This window comes from Varanus komodoensis, unplaced genomic scaffold (genome assembly GCF_004798865.1).
Source record: "Varanus komodoensis strain SLA01 unplaced genomic scaffold, ASM479886v1 scaffold1, whole genome shotgun sequence".
Taxonomy (NCBI): domain Eukaryota; kingdom Metazoa; phylum Chordata; class Lepidosauria; order Squamata; family Varanidae; genus Varanus; species Varanus komodoensis.
Window position 1 is genome coordinate 80,334,768 of NW_025335268.1, and position 24,916 is coordinate 80,359,683.

A 24,916-nucleotide genomic window follows, 5' to 3' on the forward strand; every position below is an offset into this window, starting at 1 on the left:
AGTTTTCCGAATATAAGTGCCAAGCAGAAGTTGGTTTGAATTTTAAATTTTCAAAAGATGGCTGTAAAAGTTGCTCTGTTTCTAAACTATGTCAGTCTTGCTCTGCATAAAAAAGCTTCAGAATCTTAGGATGGAGCTAGTTTGAGAGGACAGAAGAGCTTCCATCTGTGAAAATATGAAGGGCAGTGCCCGCATAGTGCTTCACTATGACAGAAGGCATCTGCTAGCAGAATTGAGAGATAGTTGATTTTCGGTCATCATTATTTATTATTATTATTATAACATTTCTATGCCACCCCTTGCTGAAGCCTCGGGGCGGCTTACAACACAATAAAATACATTGAAATACAATAGAACATAATAAATTACCATTAAATACAAAAATACAAAAATACACTGAGTTACGAACATAATAATATAAAATTAAAATTATCAGTATAAAATAAGTAAAATAATATAGGAGGAGAAAAGAGAAGGAAGAAGAAAGTTGCCCTGGCCAGATCATATATTTTAACAATTAAAATGATGTTTAAATAAAAAGGTCTTTACCTGGCGCCGAAAAACGAGTAACGACGGTGCACTATGTCCATTGGAGCAGACATTTATGGGCTGGAGGGAAAATTTGCTAATATTTACTCCTCCCTGTTCTGCTTACAGTTGCCTTCTGTTGGCAGAGGGACAGTAATTGGATATCACTCTAGAAGTTTAACTCTTTCTACTTTTACATCTGCTCTGTTGTAATCTGCAGGGCTGCTCTGTGTGTCCAGACCTAAGGATGAAAAACTTAGACTGTTCTTCTATCTTTTATCTTCTTGGCACCAACATTATTAACCTCTCAGAGCCAGGTCTGCTCCCACACATATAATGGCATATGAGAAGATACAGCAGCTGTTTTAACATGTCTAGCTTAAAAGTTGTTTACATTGTTTAAACCATTTAAACAATGCATATTATAATTTTATATTGTATTTATTATATTCATTTTTTATTGTAGTCACTTTTACAGTTGTACTCATGTTTATGCACTTTTGTGAACCATCCAGATAACTTTGGCTACTGGGCAATATAGAAATGAAACAACAACAACAGCAACACATAGTTCTTTCTTGTGCTGTACTCACAGGCATGTTGTAGCATCCTAGTGGTACAATCCAGGACATATGTTTTGGGCTTGCAATTCCCAGCAACTCTCACAATTGGCTATTCTGTCTAGGGCTAATGGAAGTTGCAGGCCAAGAACATCTGCTGGGACACATGATGCTCACCCTTGATCTAAATCAGTGTGTGTATGTGTGGAGGTGCCATTCTGCATGCCAGTAGTGGAATCGCTGTCCAAAGATTTTGCGATCCTTGGTCCTTTACAGGGGTGTAGTACCTCTGTCCCATGGGCTTAATCTGTCCCATGGAGTGCATCTCCTTCCATAACAGGTTGAACACATCTTTTCAGGTCCTTCTCCCATTTTTCGGACCAATCTCAATATTACCTTAATTCAGAAGATGAATTCACTATTCAATGGAAGAGTACATCTCTAAAGTACTGCTTAAAAATTCTACATTCATTCTAATATATAGCTTCAAGATGAGTTTATTTTAACATTCTACAAAGAATTATATTGGCTAAATATTGGTTCTGTTACATTTGCTAGCAAAGGACTGTGAAAAGCAGAATTCAGTATTTATCTTGCTAGCAGTTGCTTGATTATGGTTACACTCTGGTGCTCACTTACCTGAAAGTGAGCATAATGCAAGGCTTAGAAGACTCTCTAGCCATGAATCTAAATGAGAACCTGACTGTTCTCTTAAGTTAAAACAGATACAGAGAACTCCAGTCTCTACTCAGATGCAATTATGTCAGTTTTATCCAGTGACTTATCTTTATAAGGGGTAGGAAACCTGTGTCTTCCAGATTACTCCCATAATTCTTGGCCATTGGCTGTGGCTGATAGGAGCTGGAGTCCAGAATCATCCCAGCTAGTTAATGGCACTATTGACCCACATCTTCCCCATCATTTAAAAAATAATAATTACCCAAATCAATACTGTTCAGGCATTTGGAAATTCAGGTAATTGGTCACTCACCATCTTTAAATTTCAAACAATGCTGAATAACTTGAACACAGTGATTATCCAATTTAGTAGCATTGCTGTGCAATGGTGCTGGTGAACTCAAGGTTTTAGATATTATAACTTGTAAGTTTGATGATAATCAGAAATGAAGAGATGTCTATTTTTCTGTATTTGATGTCCACAGATTATGAGCTGGGTGTTTCATTTGTTCCTTTTATACAAATCTCTCTCCCACCTCTAAAATCGGTAGCTCTTTTGCACTGTTTACCTTCAAAATTTCTTTCAGCTTGGTAATTTGGAGAGCAACTTTGTCCACATCAGGACACTTTGAAATGAGATAGTTCTTTGGGCTTGAAATGAGTATATATATTTAGTTTCCCATTAGCAATTATGCTATATCCTGTAGATTACAGTGCATTTACCTGTAGCTTGAAAGACCAATTTATGGTTATACTGCCCTGAGATATAATTTGTGGTCTATAAGTGCTCTTTTTGCTTGAGGGGAACAAGGGTTTGTGGTAACATTCCAAAAGTTGTGAGATGTTTGGAATGACTGGAATTCTGCAGGTACAAATTGCATTGTTGGTCATAAGTTCATTTAGAATAGCAAAACAACTGCAGAAATTCTTTGGGAATCCAGAAGGTAATGTCAGGCAACAGATATATCTTTCTGTATGCCTAAAATGGTATAGAATGGGATGGATCTGTTGTAATGTATGGCTATCCATATAACCAGTAGTTGTAATGATACGAGGGATAACTTGGCAAAGAGACAAGAAAAGACACATTTCGGTATGAGGACTGGCAACGGATCTTCTAGGATATTTTGAACTAGATTTAAAACCTGGTTTCATGAGCAGTGTTGAGTTTATGGAACTCTGTGCATGCAATAGGCTTTCCCATCCCTGTTGCCCATTGCAAATCTCATCTCTCCCTCACACCACAGTGGTCTGGTCAATGCATAGATGGGGGACTGCTTAAGAAACTGGATGTTTCTTGTTACATCTGCATATTGTGATTGCTTAAAACAGTAGTTTAACATACACATACACACACAATTAGACTGGCAGGAATATTAATATATATAGTTCATGTACTGAGCACTCAAGATATTATTAAGATTTTTGAAGACAACAGAGATAAAAGTGGTGCCACCTAATTAGCACACATGAATTTCCTGTCTTGAGAAGAATCCCCCACTCCAGGCAGGTTGAACAATGACTTTAACTGTTTTTCACTAACCGAAAGAACATGAAAACTAATACTTTGTGTGTTCAACAGGTCCTGGACTTTTTAAGTGCAAAGCATGTTTCACATGCTCAGTCTATTGACCAGAGGCCTTTTTTGAATTACAAATTATTTGCAGCTTGAAAGCCTGTTGTTAGTGAAACACAGGCTGTGAATGCTAATTTGAGTCTGTTAAAGTGATTAACAGCTGTAGATTGAGCAATCTGTTTTTACTTGTCCAATTTATTATAAAATGTATATGTATATGACAGTTATACATTATAGGGACAACTTTAAATCTTGTTAATGGATAGAAGCAGCAATTAAATGCAGCTTTTACTGAAACTCAGATAATGCTTAGCTATAAACTGACTTGTATCTGAATGTGTTGGAACATAATTTCATTGTGCAAAGAGATATAAAGAAGTTTACTTTCTTTATACTTATGCAAATAAGTGGGTGGATGCTATATAGCCCATCCTGTAACTGCTTTGAACAGATTGATAAAACTATCTACAGTAGCTATAACAGTTTCACTCACAGACAAATTGAACTAGTAAGGTAAAAACATTTGATGCTGATGTGTTGTTCCTATTGGCTCTTTAGTGTCTGCAATGGCCTGTCCATTTAATGTAGGACACCATCTGTTTTAGGAGGTGGAATGCCTAGTTCTCTCTTTGTTCTTATATCTAGGAACCAATCCACCTTCAGATTCTGTGCTGCAAAATGTTTATTCCTCCTCTACTCAGTGTCTTTGCTCTATTATTTATGCAGCCTTGCCTGGTTTTTTAAAAAGTGGTTGTCTTAACTGCGTACAGCCACTTATACACAGTCTGCTTCCATTAACAGTTATTAATATGCTAATGAGGCATAATACTCTGTTCTAACATGAGATGTGGTACAGTAACTGAATCCATTTTTTCTATTACTTGAATGATGTCAGAGTATTCCAGGAACAATAAAAAAGAGGAGACTTTGTTAGAAAATTCAGGTCACCTCCCCACTTTGGCATAAGTGACCCGTATAAGCAGAGCAACTTAAACTCGTACAGCACTATCTTAATCTCTTCTTTTCTTCCCACCTTCTGTTACTGTGACTTGTCTTTTGTTTGTTTCTTCAAATTATGAACTTTAGGTAATGAAATTGCCATGAGATATCCTGACATATCCTGTCATCTCTGCAGTAACATGAAATAGCTGGAATGCACCCACAATATCATTGGAGGTGATGCTTGGGAAACTGTTTCAAATGGGGTGTAGAGATTAGACGTGCATACAAGATGTGATGGGAAGTTTGTTAATAACATTGAGTAAATGCTTCTGCACACAGCAGTGAAGGTGATAAATGGAACTTGGGAACTATTGCAATGGTTGCCCTCCCGCATCGTGAAATTCTACCCTTACTGAGTGCTAAAAATAACAGGATGTTTCTTACAATTGCTTTCATATGAAATTGCGTTCATAATGAGCATTTTATGTAATTTTTAAAAATCAAATGTAATTCTCCAACATGTTTATTAAATTAAAAAGCAAAACAGTGATGTGGAAGCTTTCCATGAATTTCCTTATTATGAGCTTTTTATTACTTATTAAGAAGAAATTACTGTTACAAAGGATAGGTTTATAGTTATAGAAACAAGACTACTCTCCCTTTCCCATATTGCTTAGTATACCTTAATTGCCATTTTGGCAATGCCTCATATTGTCGAAACATGCAATTCAATTAAGGGTTTTGTTTGTATTTTTCTGTGCAAGAATATTGCTCTCTTAGATTTATGTATGTGATAAATTTGTTCTAATGTCTTTGAAACTTGACAGTTTGCATAAATATTTACAAACAACACTGATAGGAAAGTTAAGCATTATTCCTTTGGGGTAGAGGTAATAGAATTAGCTACAAGTATTACATCCCATTTCTCTTTCGTGGTATCCTTTTGAGTAGTTCTGGAAATGTTTTAAAAGTTATTTTTATTCCCTGCAATTTAAATTTATATAGTTATGCTCAAGTATGGATGTTTTATGAAAGATCTTGTTTCCAGCTATAATTGTTTGGGGCAGCTATTAATTAAAAGAAATGTATTAAATTTTAGAGGACTTTAAAGAGAGGCAGAGGTTTAAAAAGGAGCCCTGCTCCTAAAGAGTTACAGGTTATCTGTTGACCAGCTAATGTGTTGATTGATTAGCACGGTTACAATTTTATATTGCTGGTTATTTGTTGGCGAGGTTTTGTGGACAACTTAGGGTTGACCTCTCATGGCAGTTTTCCTGCTGTTCCTTGTAATTATCTTTACTGCAGCAGGCTTGGTTGCATGTTACATACTGGTGAAGTTTCAAGTCAGAACTAGGTCTGATGCCTTCTCCAATGTCATTCTTTCTAGATAGTTTGGACCAGGCTGGCAGGGGCTGGTGAGAGTTAAATCCAAAACTTATGGAAGAAATTGAGTTCTTCCTCCATGCCTCCAACTTCTTCCTTCTTTCTCCTTTGACCTATTACCTTGTTCTCTTTTACTAATGATAGTTGATGCCTCCTTTGTTCTTAGCTGTATTTCTATGCTCAATAGGAGTGCACTGTTTAGTGAACCCCATTTGCCAGGTTTATTCCTAATACTGGAAACAGGCCAGGTGATTTATTTATTTTTTTCACAAGATGCTGGGGGAAAAAAAACATTTGGGGCTATGTAATCATACTTCTGAAAATTAACTCTGACTGCTCTTTAGAAGGTCAGGGACTAAAGCTAAAGCTCAAGTACCTTGGCCACCTAATGAGAAGGAAGGACTCACTGGAAAGACACTGATGCTGGGAACGATTGAAGGCAAAATGGAGAAAGGGATGGCAGAGGTTGAGGTGACTCGATGGGGTCACTGTGGAGGTGGGTGTACTGTGGGGGATGATGGAGAACAGGAAAACTTGGGGGAATGTTGTACATGGGGTTACAAGGAGTCGGGCATGACTTTGCAACTGAACTACAACAACAAATCTTACTTCATAGCACCTCAGTGACATTCTCCTTGTCATACTATTTGAAAATTGTTGAACACAGATTAGATTTCTATCTTGCCCATCCATAGGAGCCATTGGCCATTTAAAAGATGGAGAAGATGAATACAGATGACGTAAAAAAGGAACTCAAAATTGCTAATGCTCAACTGATGCTGTCTGATTTGAATGCTGATGTGTCTTTCTGGCCACCCCGGCATTTGCTTTCCTTGCCGGTGCCTGCTGCCAATCACACTGCCTCCTTAGTTTTCTCCAGTGTGGATACAAAATATCCCACAACTGGTTGTCTTCCATGTTTTCCTGTCTCAGAGACCTCATCAGCGGGGGCAGTGGCAGTGGCAGGAGTACTGACTGGGCAGAGGTGCGAGCAGAAGGCATAAGGAAATGAAATCAGCATTCGGGTGGCAAATGGTAATATAAAATGAGAATGATAGCTTCTTCGTAGTCCTCTGGGTTGTCTGTCATCACCCCAGACAGGGGATTTTGCAAGTTGTGACTTTTGTAGCCCTACACGTGTAGTATGACTTTTCAGCATTTTATTTAAGGACACAACAAGAATGGTGGTATGATAGGGGTGAACTTGACATATTGATTTGTCCTAATTACTTAGTTTTCTTGCTATAAATGACTGGACCTGGATATTTTTGTGTGTTTGCATATATAGTGTGCTTGGACAGGCAATCATGCAATATCCGTTTGTGTTTTGGTAGAGTGTTAATAATAGTCAATACTGTTGATAGTCAATAACAGTAACAAATGTACTAAGTATGATTACAACAGAAATAGCTGATCTCTGTTGTATAGTAGAACTTAATTGATCATTGGGCTCATATATGAAAAACTAAATTAACTTCTACTTTGTTAATTTTGATGTAAAGAAACCAGAACAGGCCTAATTTAACTGGAAGATAACTTTGTAACATCTTACAGTTTTTTCTTGCATTTTTTCTTCTTTCCCACCACTGTCCCTGCTTGGAGGAGAACAGATGCCCAGGGCCAGAATGTGGTACTTAACCTGACCATCAAACAGGCCTGACAAAGAAAGGCCCTTCAGGTCCCGCAGTGAAACAAGCACTGCATCTTATTACAGCATGAAATTAGAAGTGAAAAGCCCTACAGCCCTTACTATTTAGCAATGCAGAATCTGTCGATGTTTGAAGGCTGTGGTCTGCTAGAAGGGGAGTGGGAAGCCAAGAAGAGAAGCTAGAAGCAAATACAAACTCTCCCTTCCAGAGTGCTGCTTGTTTGGTGGTCTGTAAACCAGAGTGCTGTAGTGGAAAGCATGCAGAAGTATTTCTACAAAAGGTGTTGGAAGAGAATAATTTGTGGGCTGCACAGTTCTAAACAATCGAAATGAATGTCCTTTAATTAACTCAGATAGTAGCAACCATCATTTTGATTTTGCCAAAAGAGAGCAGCGATAATGTTCTAACAAGTGCTTTGGAGTATGTTAATTAGCTGGCTTTTTCAACAAGGAGGTGTGCAATTATCTGATGCCACCCACTTCTGACAATTTAGAATGCAAAACTTGCCAAATTAGAGTGGAGTTGCTTCTAGCTGTCCTCTTAAAGTTTTTATTTAAAGTACTTTTAAATCAGAATGTTATCTTTCGGATCACTTTTAGGTCCAAGTCAGCAAACATTAAATAAAACTTGTTTTCTGTTTACTTTTTGTACAGTGCCAAATGTGTTTCCTGAGGGCTTAATTGAACTTAATTGAACATGGATGTCTGTATACTCAGACCTTTACATTTGTTGGCTTTCTTCGCAAACTGCAATGCTGTTGATGCAGGCTCCAGTTTACAAGCTGGTGTAAGTACAGAGAACTTACTCTGAAGACCTAACACATTGGACACTGACATTGGTGGTGGGTCCACAGACTGGAGCCAGGCAACCTATGTCCCTTTCCTATAATCGCAACTGTGACTTGAAATAGCTTCACTCCGAAAAGATAGGCAGAATCCAGAAGAAGCTGAAAAATCTACTTTTGTGTTTTGTCGGCTTGTTTGTTTATTACACTTCGTTATCACCTCATAGCCTACATGTTCTCTGGGCAGTTTACCAATTTAAAAGAACAATTTTGTTTTTGTTTTTTGTGCAGGTTGTAAAAAGTATCAGAACAGTTTTAAAAATATATTTACTAAAAATAGAGTAAAGCATGTAAAACAAGTTCATAGAGTGAAACAAATCACATGAGGCACCTTCAAAGGTGAAGCACATTAAACAACATTATACATAGAAAAAGGCTGTTGATTTTCTGGCTCCGTTGTTCAGACCATCTCTAATGCCAATGTCCTGTGTGTTAGGTGTGGATCTCTTCAGAGGAAATTCTGTGTGCCTAGACCTGCACAGTTTTCTGGCTTCCATAGAAAGCTTACAAGTATCTTTGTGTGTAACCTTGTCTTTCAGGTACCCTTGTCTAATATATGGCTTTCAAGGGCAAAAACAAGGAGCCATCTCAGCTTTAGGGCAGGATTAGCACCAATAATTGTTAATGGTAGTGATATGCAGGACCAGTCCTAATGTTAGGTACAGTGAAGTGCATGTTCCAGGGGGCAGATCCTGAATGTTTTTGGATAATGTTGGATGACAGAGCTCTGTGCTACATGGCCTGCTTGTGGCCTCTGAAGCTAGTGCTCTGTGTGGTGAAAGAAATGGAAACATGAACCGTTTTACTCTCAGATGGAACTTGGAGATGGGCCTAGTGCCACACAGAAGAATGAGAATATGATGGCATATTTCTGAGGTGGTAGAATAGACTGTATTGCTTCAGAGAGCAGGTGGGATTTTGAAGGCTGTCCTATGTAGTAATATACCTCGTACAAAAGTTCTTATGAAAGGTGAGCTTTCTACATTTTCATGTAGTAGAACATTCAGAAATATGAAATGTCACCTACAGTTTGAATTAGGACAGTCTTGCCATCTCATTTTATGTAGAGAAGACCTAAGAGTTATGTAATCACTGAACTGATTTGCATGATCACCACAGTCCTGCCATCTCATTTTATATAGACAAGACCTAAGAGTTATGTAATCACTGAACTGATTTGCACAATTCCCACAACTCTGGGTGTTTGTGTAAGCAGTGCCCGTGGTGGGTTACCATGATTTGTTATGCCATATGAACTCTGGGGGCAGGGCCTGTTTGAGGGTTAAACAACCTTCAAATAACCCTACAAAATACCATGGCCAATTGAGGGGTGTAGTGAACATGTGAATTGTTTCTTAGCTCCCAAGAGCTACTCCTGTCACAGAAATGACACAATAGACTGCACCTATTTCAATTGCCTGTGATATATCACATTTCCGAATGTTCTACATGAAAAAGGCTGAGAAGCAGAAGTCATAGTTTGTACAAAGATCATATAAACCTGTGTTTTGAGTTGTAGTGATGGTGTATCAGATTAGGATTAGATGACTCACATTTAGACCCCTGCTTTGCTGTGATCTTGGATCAGTCATGATCTCTCGGACTAACATACCTCATATGATTGTTTAGAGATTAAAAATATAGGGAAGATGCATGTATTCCAGCTTGAGATTCTTGGAGAGAAGTTATTATATGAACAGGTTAAACATTGTAGAGGCCTTATCCCTATAAAAGTCATGCACAATACAGAGGCACCCATGTTCATGAGAACAATTGTTTTCCTAAGGAAAAATATTGTTTTGTTATGGAAAAGCAAAGTACTATGATACCTTTATTAGGCCATCTCAGAAATCATAAAAATAGGCAAGCTTTTCAGATCTCTAGATTGCTTTCAGACAAGATGTTAACAAAGGTGTGCTGGTAGGCCTGACTGAAGACAGGTGAACTGGATATTCTTGTCAAGTAATCTGCATAGCTAGAGTCTTAAGATGATATGGGGAGCAAGTTCAGATGCGGTTTGAGCAGATAACATTATGAACAATCTGCAGTGTTCTTAGGATGCCCAAGAAAAAGGTATAGCGCACAATAGTAGATCCTGCATTTTCAAAAAAACATGTTGTTAAATTGTGTTTTATAGGAAGCTATTACCATGCAGAATGTGAAGAATGGCATCATTAATACTACTCCTTTACTTAGAATATACAGTTTATCACAGTTGTCCTTTTTTCTTTAATGCGCCTTGGTACATGGCTTCTGTATATCTATAGTCTGACAAGTAATAAAAGCAGTGGATACTGGATTGCATCACAATTGTAAAAAAAATAGTTTTTCCCAGACTGCCTACTTTCTTCATTCAGTAAAAAGCGAATACTTGAATCATTTTAAAGTAATGTTATAACACATGAACAAAGCAAATTAAAATCAGTTGTATTCCTCATCCTACAAATTTACTGACCATTGCAAATCCAGAGTCTGGCTTTCTTTCAAAAGTCGCTTTTCAGTCACTAAATACTTTCAAGTAGCACCGTCTGGATTCCCAGTATACATGATAATGTCAACAAAGAAACCTTGGCTGGAACTAATTGAATTAAGGCTTTATATTTCAATGATAAAACATCTCCTTGTCACCAAAGAATATGCTCACTAATGAAAAGTAGTTTGAACTTGGGTGGTTCAGATTTACATCACTAATTGTCATTTTACGTAATTGTGTTTCCTTCAGTTCCCTATTTCAGCTTTTCAATGTATTTCCTTGGGAATATCTTCACTTCAGTATGGATGCTTGCCAAATCAGGAAATATCTAGAAAGCCTTCCTAATGTAAGGCTTCTCAGAACTTATTATAAAAGTATAATAAGTAATACCCAGGAATTGAAGGTTTCTCAAGAAGGTATCATGAACTATTGGAGTTCATTTAATAACACCCATCCCACTAGATCCACCAAAAGTTTTCTGAAATAAAGCAACTTTTGCTCACCAGCAATAAAATAGGAACCCCCCCCCCCCAAAAAAAACAACAACAACAACAGAGCAATCTTTTCCATAGCCTAAACAGGTCCTCTCTTGGGGTACAACCAAATATACCTCTGAATTTGGTGGTGTTGAAATAAGTTCTTAAAAGTTCTTAAGAATTTGCAGTCTCATATGGAATAGGAGAGACTTTTAGATGGCCAGGTTCCAAGCCATTTGGCATTTTGTAGGTCATAACCAATGCTAGGAACAATAGATGGCAAAAGAAGAAGGCGACGGCAGAGGATGAGGTGGCTAGATGGAGTCACTGAAGCAGTTGGTGTGAGCTTAAGTGGACTCCGGGGGATGGTGGAGGACAGGAAGGCCTGGAGGAATGTTGTCCATGGGGTCATGATAGGTCGGACATTACTTCATGACTAACAACAACAACAAGGTCATAACCAGAACATGAAACAGACCAGTAGCAAGTGTTGTTGTTGTAGAAAGGAAACCACTTGTTCCTTGTAACCAGGCCTGGATGATGCAGGATAGCTGTTGAAATCTTTTATTGAATTCCAATGATTCAATACCAAATGAGTGGTCTTACCTCCATTTTGCAGCAGCTTGGACTACAGGTTAACACTGAACACCCTTTAATCAAATTATATGTTTCGAGGGGAGAATGTCTTAGTTGCTACCACCTGTAGAGCCTGGACCTAGAGCTATTCTAGAATCCAGCTGTAAGGGGGACAGGAGTGCATGGGGGTTCTCTGTCATAGGGGAAGGAAAGTCAGTCCTGAACTACTTTATTACTTGTTGCTTACCACGGGATTTTCTGAGTTTCCTGGGCAACCTGAAAAAAACAAGAAAAGGATTATCTGCCATACTTAAAAGGTGAGCAGGGACAGTTCAGCATTTTGTGCTCCCAAATATACCTGTTTCCATTTTTCTCCAGACTGGACTTGTGACACACCCTTTTACGTGAAGGATTGTGTTTCTGCTTATGGAACATTTGTCTACCACAAAATGAGGCATATGTTTGCTATAGAAGAAAGTAAATAACTCCTATTATATGTTCAGTGTTGGTGTGTGGGCAGGAAAAGTGATTTTGTAGTATCTCACTAATAGTTTAGAAAGAGCGAATTTCTTGAATGTCACTAGATTGTGCAATGAAACTATAACTGAACGTGGTTAAATGAGCATGCCAGTAGAACATGGATAAAAGAAACAGATGGAGCATGAAACACTGGGAATGTTAATTTGCTCACGATTCAGAATATTGTTAGCTAAAGGCAGCTATAATTCCAAGTGTCATGAATAGGTGGTCAGTTCACAGTGCCATATTCACTCTATATTCTGGAACTGTGTCTCTGAGAAACTGTAATTGTGTGCCTTCTTATCTTGCTATTCATGTTTTCCGTAAACAAATCTTCAAAGTTCTGTCTGTGGAAATGAGACTGTGGTGTCTTCTTTCTTCCTGACATTTTTGTCCAATGATTCTTTTTAGTGTCTGGAGCCCTGCAAAGAATCCTGGGATCTGAAGAAAAATCACTGCCAAAATTTCTGTGAGGTATGCCATTCCTGAAGGACACTTTTAAAATTCTGTGTCATTTTCATTAAAGGCTTGACTGGTCACACTTAACTAAAGCCAACCAAGTTGGGGAAGGCTGATTTAAATGGTCAAGGCAAGATAAACAACTGATTCAAACATGCATACAATCATGTGGTAATGTGGCACAAGAACCATTGCTACAAACCATCTGCACCTCAAGGTGTCTTGTAGGGATAGTTTGGGCCAAGGCTTGGTTGGAAGTCTTCTCATTCACCTCTTGAAGGAAAACTCTGATGTAAGTGCACTTTTAAACAAGTGATGTTTCCATGTGATTTCTGAGGTACTCTAGTCATGGAACCGGAAAACAAAAATCAGCTTGTTTTCTGAGTACCTTTGTTTTGAATCAGTTTTCTGCTTAATCTAACTTAGAATTCTTTTTAAATACAGATGTGCTCATAAGATAAGAGGAGGCCTAAATATATACTTGGCAGATTCAAATATTTGGATATATAACAGAAAGAAAGGATTGCTGTTACACAGAATGTGGCATTATATAAATTGTATAGCTTTGCTTGCAAGTTAGTTACACTTCTTTAAAAAGGTTCAAAAATACTCCTTCTGGAATTCTACCAGAATAATGATAATTGTCACACTGACAAGAGTGAACTATAAATAGAAAGTAAAGATGTTAGGTTTTTGAGATGTTGTATAAAAAGTTGGCAGAGAACAGAATAAACGCTTCCCAGTTATAGTGAGGTCAATGGTTTGGCTTTGGCTGGTGTTCCTTTCCTTACGACATCCCTGTTCAATTAGTGATTTCTAGTTCACTAAACTTGGAACTTAAAAAGCTGAAAGTAAAGACTTGCACATTTAACAGTTCACTGAAAAAATAAGCTGTGAACTAGAGTGAAGAAGAGCTTCAAAGGCAAGTTATGCCTCAAGGGACTATAAATGATTTTTAATTAACTAGCTGAAAATTTGTGATGTTTCATATAAGCACACCATCAGACATGTACACCTGCCTATGTATCATTCCCGAGATAAATCACAAATATCAGATGCATTCCGTTTTGATTAACCTTTGCCCTTGTCAGCTGCAATCACAAATTAATCGCCAGTTTCTCTTTATTCAGCATGAAAGCAACTGACCACTTAGCTATGGTAATGATTCGAGAAGTAAAAATGAATTAAGTAAACTCAGAGTGTGTCCACAGTTTCCATTTCCTAGAAATAATCCTGCTAGACTTCACAGCTTTACCAGTCTTTGCAGGTCAAAGATGCTCCGCTGTCACACGTGATAATCCAACAAAATATCTGATGAAATTGTGTTGTGTCTGTAATTGTGTCATTGCTGCGTGGCTGTGACTGGCTGTTAGGATCAGTGGATAACAGCCCCTGTGCTAAACCACTGATTGCCAAAAGGACACTTTTGAACAACTTCTTAGCAAGCTTTATGTGGAAGGCCTGGTGGAGGCAAATGGGTTAATTCAAGAGATAGGGTATATGTTGTAGCTGATGTTTTAAAGTGGTAGACAGCTATACAAATCTTCAAGTGTGGTCCTATACTAGCTGGAAATCCTGACCATTCTTTCTTGTAATATCTTAAAAGGACTGCTATTGATGGTGTTGTGTGATTGCCTTGTTTTCTCTTCAGCCTCTTTTCCCCAAGAAGAACTATGAATGCCTAACCAGCTGTGAATTCCTCAAGTACATCCTGTCGGTGAAGCAAGGAGACTGCCCAGCCCCGGAGAAGGCCAGTGGCTTTGCGGCTGCCTGTGTTGAAAGCTGCGAGTCTGACAGCGAGTGCTCTGGGGTGAAAAAATGCTGTTCTAATGGATGTGGACATACATGCCAAGTACCAAAAAATCTGTACAAAGGTAGAGATTATTAATAGCCTTTTGAGAGCAAAGTAAGCAGAGAGAGAGAGAGAGAGAGATGGTTGACTAGGGAGAAAGCAGCCTGCACCCACTCCTCATTTTAGAGCAGGAATATGTGCTTTGGTGGAGAATGGAAAATGGATGCGTCAGGTGTTTTTGAAGAATGGAATAGAGAAAATGGTGCCAGCTGCTTAACCATAGCTGGGGATTCACAAATGGGTGTATAAGATCTCTCTGTCTCTCTATCACATACACACACTTCTAAGTGCCCCTTACATATCTGTTTTTCCACCATGCTTACTTTGACCATATTTGCTTGTTCCAGGGTTAAGTAGGTATAGAGGCTAAAAGAAGAGAATGTATATCATTGGAAAAACTGACTTAATATCTTTAACACTTTGATCTTTCTGAGTATTTACTGATATGCTTCGAAACATCAGCATGTTGCACATATTTGGTGTAGCATATCTACTCAACTTGCTGCAGAATTTTCCACTGTCTAAATTTAGAATTTATCCCAGTAACCCTTTCAGGTTTTTGAATGCTGTTTGAAATAGCAGTTAGCAGACTAACCTATAGCAGTATAAAACAACACAGTGGACATTAGCATTTAACAAGGTTAGGGTTTCTGTTGTTTTTGTTTGACCTGAGGTTATTTAAAATAATGTATTTTGCCTTATAAGTATTTCAGACTGAAAGTCAAGCAGGTTGTTCTTGGCATTCCTGAAGTTAATTCACTTGGGTCTACCAGCTTCTGTAGGAGTGTGCTGAACTCCAGAGACTAAATAAAGATCCCACCTCCCATATCACCCCAGTACAAGTCCAAAGTGTATAAATTTGCCTGTAAGGCCATGCCCTTTGGACTTATTTGTGCTACAGCAATGGATATGAATCTTTTGTATAATAAAAAGCACATTTCTAAACTGAAAGTGTACATCTGGAAGATGACATGAATGATTCTGGTTGCACTGGAATATTCTAAAATGCACTTGTGCTATGCTCTACTTGTCTGTACTCATGAGATCCATCTGCACACAATTACAACCACCATAGGGGCTGAGTTAGTTCCAATCAAGTGAATCCAACTGGCCCTAATGCAAAGCAGATGGATTGTTTTAGTATGAAGATTGTAGGATTATTGTACAAAATGAATAAACAAGGATTTTTAAATATCGGAAAAAACCCTACATACTTAGTACTATTAGTTATATTACTTATAGGCTGAGGTACATTCATTGATAGCCAGAATTAAACTTATGAACCCCTGGATTTGGATGACATGCTTCATTCTTATTCTCTCTCTCCCTCCTATAATAGATTATGTAACTGGAACACTTTGGAGGAAGAGTTTGTTTTTAGATCTCTTGAAAAGGCAGTTTGTTTATTCAAGAAAGTGTAGAGGTTGGAAAAATAAACTTCAGATTCTCTTGAATTTGTAAACCATGCTGGATATGATTTAAGTAGTTCACACAAATATCTAACAATAGTCCAGTAGGTCTGCAGTTGCTTAAAGAAACAGACAATGTATTTAGATATATGTAAAGCAAGACAACTCCAGTGTTGACCTCTCAGAACAGAACTACATGTTATGAAAAATGTGTGTCAGCTGCCAGAGCCTGAAACTCTACGTTAAGTTCTTCTCATTTTTTGGCAATGTACAGTAAACTTAGCTGTGAACTTTCACCACACTATTGGGCCTTTCCTCATCATGAGTAGCACTAATGTTGGAAATATGCAGGAAATCATGTTTTATAAGGACTGGGTTAGAAGAAGTTGGGGAGGGATCTTGGAATCAGATCACTGTTTCACGGACATTCCCCATGTTAATTGTGATATGGCGTTCATTCAGGATTAAGTTAGTCTTAACTGAACCTGGGTATACTAATATGTATTGGTTAAAATATGTATTGCATAGAAATGTACCACAGTTGCTTCACTCATATGTTCTTCACTTCATATGTGAACTTTTCCTCCTTTTATCCCAGATTCTCACACACAAGTTGGCTGCAATTTTCCCATACAAGCCCTGCCATGTTCTTTATCACAAGGAGAGACATTGGTGTGAAACCTGGTTATGCATGGAAACAAAATACAATAGTCAGCCACCTTTTCCACTAGTGATGCTTTTTGCAATCTATAATGGCAGAAATGTCTGCTTGGCACCGGTAGCATAAATCTGTGTACAGTCTGCTTCATGCTTAATTTTCTTCGCAGAATGGCTGGTTTCCTTGTATGATCTTGATCGGTAATCCTGTTTAGTCAAATATGGTAGGGTAGCCTATAGCTAAATGAGTTTGGCAGCACATACATTTTTCTGTATGTGCTATTCTAATTCCATTCTAATCGAGTCATCCTTGGTCCACTTCACCTGAAAGTAATGTTAGAAAATATTATAAGGATGGATCTCCTTAGGCTTCCTTAGACTGAACAGTAGAAAAGATAGATTTGATCCACAACTACTTTCAGTATTTAACTAAACTACCTGCATGCTGCTTCTTGTTTTTCATTGCTGTATTTCAGGTGTCCCTTTGAAACCCAGAAAAGAACTAAAATTTAGTGAACTTCAGTCTGGACAGCTGGAAATTAAGTGGTCCTCAAAATTCAATATCTCAATTGAGCCGGTGCTTTATGTGGTACAAAGGAGATGGAACTATGGGATTCATCCCAGTGAGGATGATGCTACCAGCTGGCAAACAGTAGCTCAGGTCAGTCCTTTATGTATGTCTCTGAATTGTTTTTTGCCTTTCTTTTTTGAGCCTTTGTATTGTGGGGCTGGTGCATTCTGCTGGATTTGAAAGCAAGCATTTGTTCCATTCACTTCAGAGAACAGAGCTGTCCTTACCTTCTTTCCAAGTTCAAAGCAGAGGCAAATCATCTTGCTTTGCCCTTGCACCTGCCTGGTGATCTGCCTGAAAGACATGCAGGCAAGCCAGCATGCTTCGACCTTTTGCTTGGAGCTGGACATAGGAGAGCAGAGACCAGTGTGTGTTTGTGCTTGTAAATACAGAACTGTTATAGATCCTGGTTTCTGCAGAACTTTGAGTGGAGTTAATCATCCTCCACAAAGCTCTGGGGTTGGGAGGAAGCCTTGGACATATTTTCCTTGGCAGAGCATGACCAGTCTCTTGTCACAATGAAGATGGAAAGTAAGATTGTTAAGCCTGGTATTAATTCATATATAGCTTGTTTTAGTATAATATATGTTTGCATATATTTTGCCTGATCTTGCAAGAACTCTATAGGGTGGATTCCACGTGCGCGTGTGTGTAACAGCAATAATGGTGGGGTAGATTTCTATTAGTTCCATATTACAAATGGTAAGCTGAAGATAAGATAGTAAAAGAGCTTTCTTTATTTACTAAATAGGGTTAGGCCTAAGACTGCTAAACTACCATTCTTTGCATATAAATTCCCTTGGTGATTTGTCAGTTAAAGAGCTTTGGCCATCAGTCTATGGAGGAGAAAAGTATAACTGTCATTAGTCCTTACAAAATGATTTGATATAAAATGGTTCATATGGATGCAAACTGCATATCACAAGTAAGGATGGAATAGCTCCATTGTAGCTCACACACTTGGCATACAGAAAGTCCTTGGTTCAGTCCCTGACATAAGTTGGATTAGATGATAAGAAACACCCTACCTGAACCCCTGCCAGCTGATTCAACTATCGCTAAGAGTAGATCAATACTAGGCTATTAGCACAAATTATCCAAGTTGCTTCCAAGATAAAGATAGCTTCCAAGGTTTTGTAAAGTGGAAGAAGAACTTCTTGTCTTAAATAAAGGAACATCCATAAAACCAAGAAATGCATGATTCTGAAATTAACTCTGCAAGTAAAAGAGTTAATTTCTAATTAACTAATAACTAATATTCCCCTGCAGACCACAGATGAGAGAGTACAACTGTCTGACATCAGACCCAGCAGATGGTACCAGTTTCGAGTAGCTGCCATTAATGTGCATGGAACAAGAGGTTTCACAGCTCCCAGCAAGCACTTTCGTTCTTCAAAAGGTTTGTTTTCCTTTTCCACATTGCATCATCACCTTACATTGGATCATCTGTGGAATGAAACTTAGTCCTCTTAAAATTTCCAGGTGATTGTTCCTCTATTGAGTTGTTTCCCTAATGAATGGGGTCAGCGTTTCTAGATTTTTTTTTAAAATGCCACCACATATTTTTTCGGTGCCACTGATGTTTTGTCCTGTAATGGATCTTTGAATGAATGAGTCTCTCATTTCAATCTCTTTCAACATAAATAGCAACAGTCGAGGTTCCTTTTATTGTGGCATTGTATGTGAACATCAGACATGAAGGATCTGAGACTCTTGTTATCTGTTGGGCAGTATAATGCTGATTGACTTGTGTTTAAGCTCATATGTTTTTAGTGATTCAGACTTGTCATTTTAAGAAATAAGAAACATTATATATCAGGAATCCTTTATCTGTGTTTTTATAAAGGTATGCACTATCAATCAGGTGCATGAAGTCACAGTAATTGTCCTATGTAATTGTACAATTAATTGCACCTCATTCTGTTTTATTCCAGACATCTATTCTATTTTTCAGCTGCATATCCTGATAGAAGCATGTTTCACACATGATAAAAGATCAGGATAATGTCAAGGCACAATGTTTTCTTTAGTTTGAGACCTTTATTCATTCATATATTTATTGCATTTGTATACCACCCCATAGCCCATGTGGTGGTCTGGGCAGTTTACAGAATAAAGATAGCTAACAAGAATAAAAAACACTTCAAATAAATTAAAACCAATCACCATATTGACAACTCCTGGTGATTAAAAATTAGCATATGGTATAAAACAGTTCATAGAAAAACAGTTTATATTTTTATAAAAATCCATCTATCTATTAAAATACCTGCTGAATGAAAAAGGTCTTTACCTGGTACAAGAAAGAGAGCAATGACTGTGCCAGGCCCACCTCTTTACAAATATTACAATGTAATAAAATAGAACTTAAAACAATAGAATTATTAGAGAAACAGGTACAAAAAGCAAAAGTAGCTATGTGGAGCCAGGGCAGCAACTTTCACCTTGACCTTTCAAGGTGGCTTGGGAGACTTTTTGGCTGGAATGCCCTCCCCTTCAAAATAAACAAATTAATAGTTAATGGTTAAATAATGGTTACAGATCCATAGTATGATGATATGTTAGGCCAACCAAGATGTCAGAAAATTTCTGAGATCTTCATTAGGCTAGATTTTGGACATTAAAAGCATGGGCTCTGCATTTAGGCACAGTCTTATGCAGAGGTATAGCACATGATTAAATTGGGCCCTAGTATATGTATTTATTTTTTATGTTTGATTTTATTTAGCAAACTTATCTGCTGCCACATTCGCCGAAGCCTCGGGGTGGCTTACAAACATAAATAAATAAGTATCATTAATATAATTATATAAAGTGAGAGACATCCTGGCCAAAGTTGTTAAAATCAATAAATAAAATCAACAATTAAAATGACATTTAAATAAAAAGGTCTTGGCCTGGCAATGCTCTCACCTGCTGCTCTGTGCAAGGTGCTGTGCACCTAGGGCTGCTGGGACAAAGAAACAATCAGTGGTGGAGTCCCACCTTTTGAAAATAGAAACCATCCAGATTCCTTCAGGTAGTTAATAAGCTAGATTCTTATAGGTAAGTAAAAGTCTTGTTTATGCCGTTGGTATGTTCCCGTATTCTGCTTCTATTAAATTCCCCTTATGTGGCTGCATAGCTTGCTTCTGGCCTACGAAAGGTATGGTAACAGATGTTTTCTTAATCCACTTGGCCTATCTGATCAACACTTTTCATGTGTAGTATTCTACAAAAATATTATTCAATTCCCATAAAGAACAAGCCATTACTTTGGTATAAAGTCATGATCACATCCAGAGTAACAGACTACAGTAGTAGTTATCTTCTTGAGTTTACAATTTTTCTTTATCTCTTAAATATTTTTAAAAGGAAATTCAAATTACACTAATGAACTCTACATCATTTTCCAATACTCATAAAGCAAACCTGGTCCTGTATATGCTGAAAAATGATGATGATTTAGGAAAGGTGCATAGGATAAAATCGTATTAGGTGACTCAGACTTCACAAAATGTTTTATTTTTTCTTAATATGCTTATTAACAAGCACTAGCTTTAATATTATTGAGAAAGGCATTTTGTCTAGCTTCCGCCATTCTACCTGTTCATACATTTCCTGGATCTCAATTGCAGTGCGTTTGTTTTCTTTTACATTAAAAACATGATGCTCTTTCCCCCTAGTAGGCCCCTGTTCATGATTATGTGTGTGTACAGTTCTGAGAAAAGATCCTGTGTCTTATCATTAGACACTAGAAACTGGTAAAAGGTTTTCTATTCCTGTGGTGTCATCAAGCCCTGATGGCCACAGAACAGGATGCAATACGGAGTGGCAGAATCTATTCCTGCTGCCGCATCCTGGATAAAATCAGGTGAAGGGTAGTGAGGGTAAGAAAGCCCTGTCTTGCCAGCAGAGCCTGCTGTCTGAATTACCTTTCATGATGAAGCCAATAAAACCCACACTTTATTTTCTTTCTGAAATGCGTCTAGTTGAATTAAAACATTTCAGGAGTTTAGAGAATTTTTGCTGGTTTAAATGTATTTTGTAATAAACCTTAACAGAAATAAAGTACTAAAATATGTGTACAGAATGAAATTCAAAGTCATACTCATAAAGTTACAACATAGATAGGACAATTATCCAAGTAACCGATCAGGTAAGAATCAAAATAAATTTAAAATGACTTTCGTGGAGCCATAATCAAGAAATTGACTTGTTGAAGAACAGCAGTTGTGTCTCTCTTTAGAAGTACTCCTAAATGTGGTTTGTGTTATTTCAAGGCTCTGATTATGTTAATTTAACAAACATTATACCTTTTGGCTGGAATGCAAGCATTTTACAGCACAAACCTTTAAAAGTCTAATCATTTGTCAGTTTCACTGAATTCAATTGTTCATATTCCCAGGAAACTGTATATAGGATTGTTGCCTATGACCCCATAGTTAACAAAAGGAATAAAAATATTGATAGATTTAATTGGTATTGTAGAGAGATTAAATTATTGATCTAGAAAATGGAAGATGTGGTATTGCCAAATAACATTTTTGCTGTAAAGGAAACCAATCCAACAGCTGTATACTGGGTTTATTCTTCTTTATATCATTCACAAATGCCTTTAAGATCATTTTTATGGATCTAAAAATGGTATCTGTAATATAATCAACAGAAAGAAGCTGTGGAATAAAGTTACATTGATAGTCATATGTCACTACTAACAAAGGATATCAACTTTGTTTGCTTTACTAATTCAGTGAAACTTAGAGCTCAAACAATGAGGGAGAGAAATATGGTTGTGTATTAATTCCTTGTCTGTTTAAATGTTTTGTAAATAACATATTAGCTAGTTTTTATGAAGATTGGCAGGTGCAAACTGAATAGCATACTGTTTCGTTCTCATACACAAATAGGTTTATGCAGCCAACTAAAGTATGCCAGTGTTTTCAAAACTATTACGTTCATTTTCATAGTCTATTTAAATACTGTTTTAAGTCTGTGTTTTTGCAATCTGATATCCATAACCTGCAGTGCCCTGATTCTCACCAGATAGGACATGTTAATTTTACTGCTTGCAATTGTTAGTTGTTCTTTCTTCTGATTTAGATTGGAAAAGCCATCTTGACCTTATTAAATTGAAAATGGACCAGTCTCCCATGCTGGGCCAGTTACTGGGGTAAATTAATTTGCCTCATTTTGGAAACATTAGATTCCAAGCGTTTCCCCACAAGCAGTGTAAGAAAAATATCTTGGGCTATTGAGAGTCATGTATATATTTAACATTCTGGGTACAATACTAGGTTCCCTTCTATATCATAACATCAAAACCAGGTCTTTTCCAGTGGAGATGAAAATATTTATATATTAAACTATTAGAATAAAGCTATTAAATACAATGGTTTACTGAGAATCTGCTCAAACAAGTGTGATAAAACCATGCTGCTAAGAACACAAACTCTACATACAGTGGTTCAGATCCTAACAAACATGTTAGAGTTCTGCTGCTAGTGAATTCTAGGTAGTCTGATCAAGTGGTTTATGCAATCTACAGTAAGGTTTCTAGTGTGCAGGACAGCTTTCTTCATTGTGTATTTATGGCCTTGGTAAAATTGAGAGTCCATCATGATTTAAGTCATAGTCATTCTTAAAGGTGCATCTAATCCTGACTAAAATGTAATGGGATTTAAGTATGTTTAAATTGCTGGAAAACAGCCACCCACTGTCCGGAGAACCTTCTTTGTTCAGTATTCTGTCAACCTTGACTGTGTGTGTGCTTCTAAACCTGTTGTAAAATCTGAACACATTTCTGCATGTTATCTTGGTGCAGTGCACAAGGCTCTTCGGTAAATCCGAACCTGTTCACTGGATCAAGAAAACAGGGCACCCTCTTCATCTCATTTCACTTGAGGTAAGGGAGATGAAATGAAATGAAATGGTCATCTTACACTAGTATTAGTATTATTATATTACATTCACACTCCACTTACCTTCCTATGACAAGGAACGCAAGGCAGCTTACCAGTTTCTTCTGCTCTTTTCAGCTAATATCCTCACAGCAAAAACACTGCAACAGATCTCCGAAAACCAACACTCTAACCACCATGTTACTAGAAGGAATAAACCTAGACTAGAAGGAATTAAATAAACTAGAAGGAATTTGCCTTCTTATTCTTCCTGTTTCACAGTTTTATTCCAGGCATCCTTCAAGGAGCAGAGGATGGTACAAGTGTACATGGTGTCTTTCCCCCCTCCACTTTCTTATCTAGATAAGACTCTTGAATTTTGACTTTTTAGAAGTAAGTGCAACAGAATGATTTAATATAGGTACCAATAAAACATTTTTGGAGATGCCAGATAAATTCATCAGAAAAATCAAGTGCAATTTATTAAGATGACCTTCTTGAATAAGACAAAGATGTGCATATCATATAGTCTGGTACTAACGATAATTTGGCTGTAACAATTACTTTGTTTAACATACTTGTTTTTAGTAAATTTTTGAATCGCTGCTACTCAGGTTCCAGCTGCTCCATTCCATTCTCACTCTTCTCCCAGTCTTCTTCCCTCACATGAGGCAATCAGCATCCTGTGCCCACTGAGCCTGCTCAGACTTCACTGGCCTGTGTGGTTCCTCTGGTCCACTGTGCATTGTGTGTCAGTGTGTGTGTGGAGGTGATATTGAGGCCTTATTTCAGGGGTATTTTTTTCATTGATTTCTTTGGGAAGCTCTCAGTTTGGTTCCAAGGGACCTTTTAAAATAGTTTCTTAGTTTGAACTCAAAAATGATCCAAGCTTACCTTGACACCTCCCTCTGGTCATTATGATGCTGAACTTGACCTTAGGTCTGCCTTTTTTTTTTTTTTTTTTTGGTATTGTACACAACACTTCTAAAATACCCTAATTTGTATTTGAGCCAAATATATTTTGTGTCAACCAACAGATTATTGCTCTTGTCAAAAAGAAACAAAAGGCCAAAAAGAATTCACTTTAATTCAGATTTTCTAGAGTAAAGGTTGTTAGCATTATCTGCCAAATCAAGAAGGAGTGAAGTAGGACTTACAAACTGCACATGATTTCATTTATTCACTTATACATAATGTTGGTAAAATCAGAACAAACACCATCTTGTAGCAATAAAGTTTTCTGTGTTGTTCCTGTGGAAACAAGCATGTCTGTATGTATGTTATGTATATAGTTTCACAGCTGGTTTGTGTGTGCGAATTCAAGTGAGCCAAACTATCCCTTTGCATAAGCCATGTCTGGCTGTGGTGCAGGTTTTACAGGCCTTTAGAGTTATAGCATCCTTAAAAGGAACAGTGCATGATCCCATTTGAAATCGGGATGGGGGGAGACCCCTCTCATCTAATGCGTAAAAAGGAATTTGAATTATAGCTAAACCAGCTGTTACATATGTCATTGAAAATGAACTTTCCATATCCTTATGTGCTTTCCCCTATGGCATACTGTGTGGAGTGAATTCATTTATTTTCCTTACCTCTCACCACTTAAACACGCATCATTAACATACATCCAGATGCTATATGTTTCAGTAGTGATATTAGTGGCCTTGGGCAGGTCAAGGTTTCTTTGGATTGCTTGGGCTGAGATGCAGTGCTCATTCTCTTTCACATCATTTTATTTCTGTTTCTCCATGTCAAGACTTTGCATCTGGTCAACAGCATAGAATAAGCATAGGAAATGGGTTTGGACCCATGGGTACACTGGGCCCTTTGAAAAAGTATCCTGAGCACCACCATTAAGTATCCGGGAGTACATGAACAATCAGAT

At 37.5% G+C, this 24,916-nt stretch overlaps 1 protein-coding gene across 1 annotated transcript in view; it reads left to right on the plus strand.

Annotated features, from left to right (window-relative positions):
• The window catches only part of ANOS1 (anosmin 1), an 87,812-nt gene that overhangs the window by 35,366 nt on the left and 27,530 nt on the right, over nucleotides 1-24,916 (plus strand). The window contains exons 3-6 of the mRNA XM_044449643.1: nucleotides 12,616-12,678; nucleotides 14,315-14,537; nucleotides 17,058-17,242; nucleotides 18,422-18,551. Coding sequence (XP_044305578.1) covers nucleotides 12,616-12,678; nucleotides 14,315-14,537; nucleotides 17,058-17,242; nucleotides 18,422-18,551 — 601 coding nt within the window. The remainder of the gene's footprint in view (nucleotides 1-12,615; nucleotides 12,679-14,314; nucleotides 14,538-17,057; nucleotides 17,243-18,421; nucleotides 18,552-24,916) is intronic.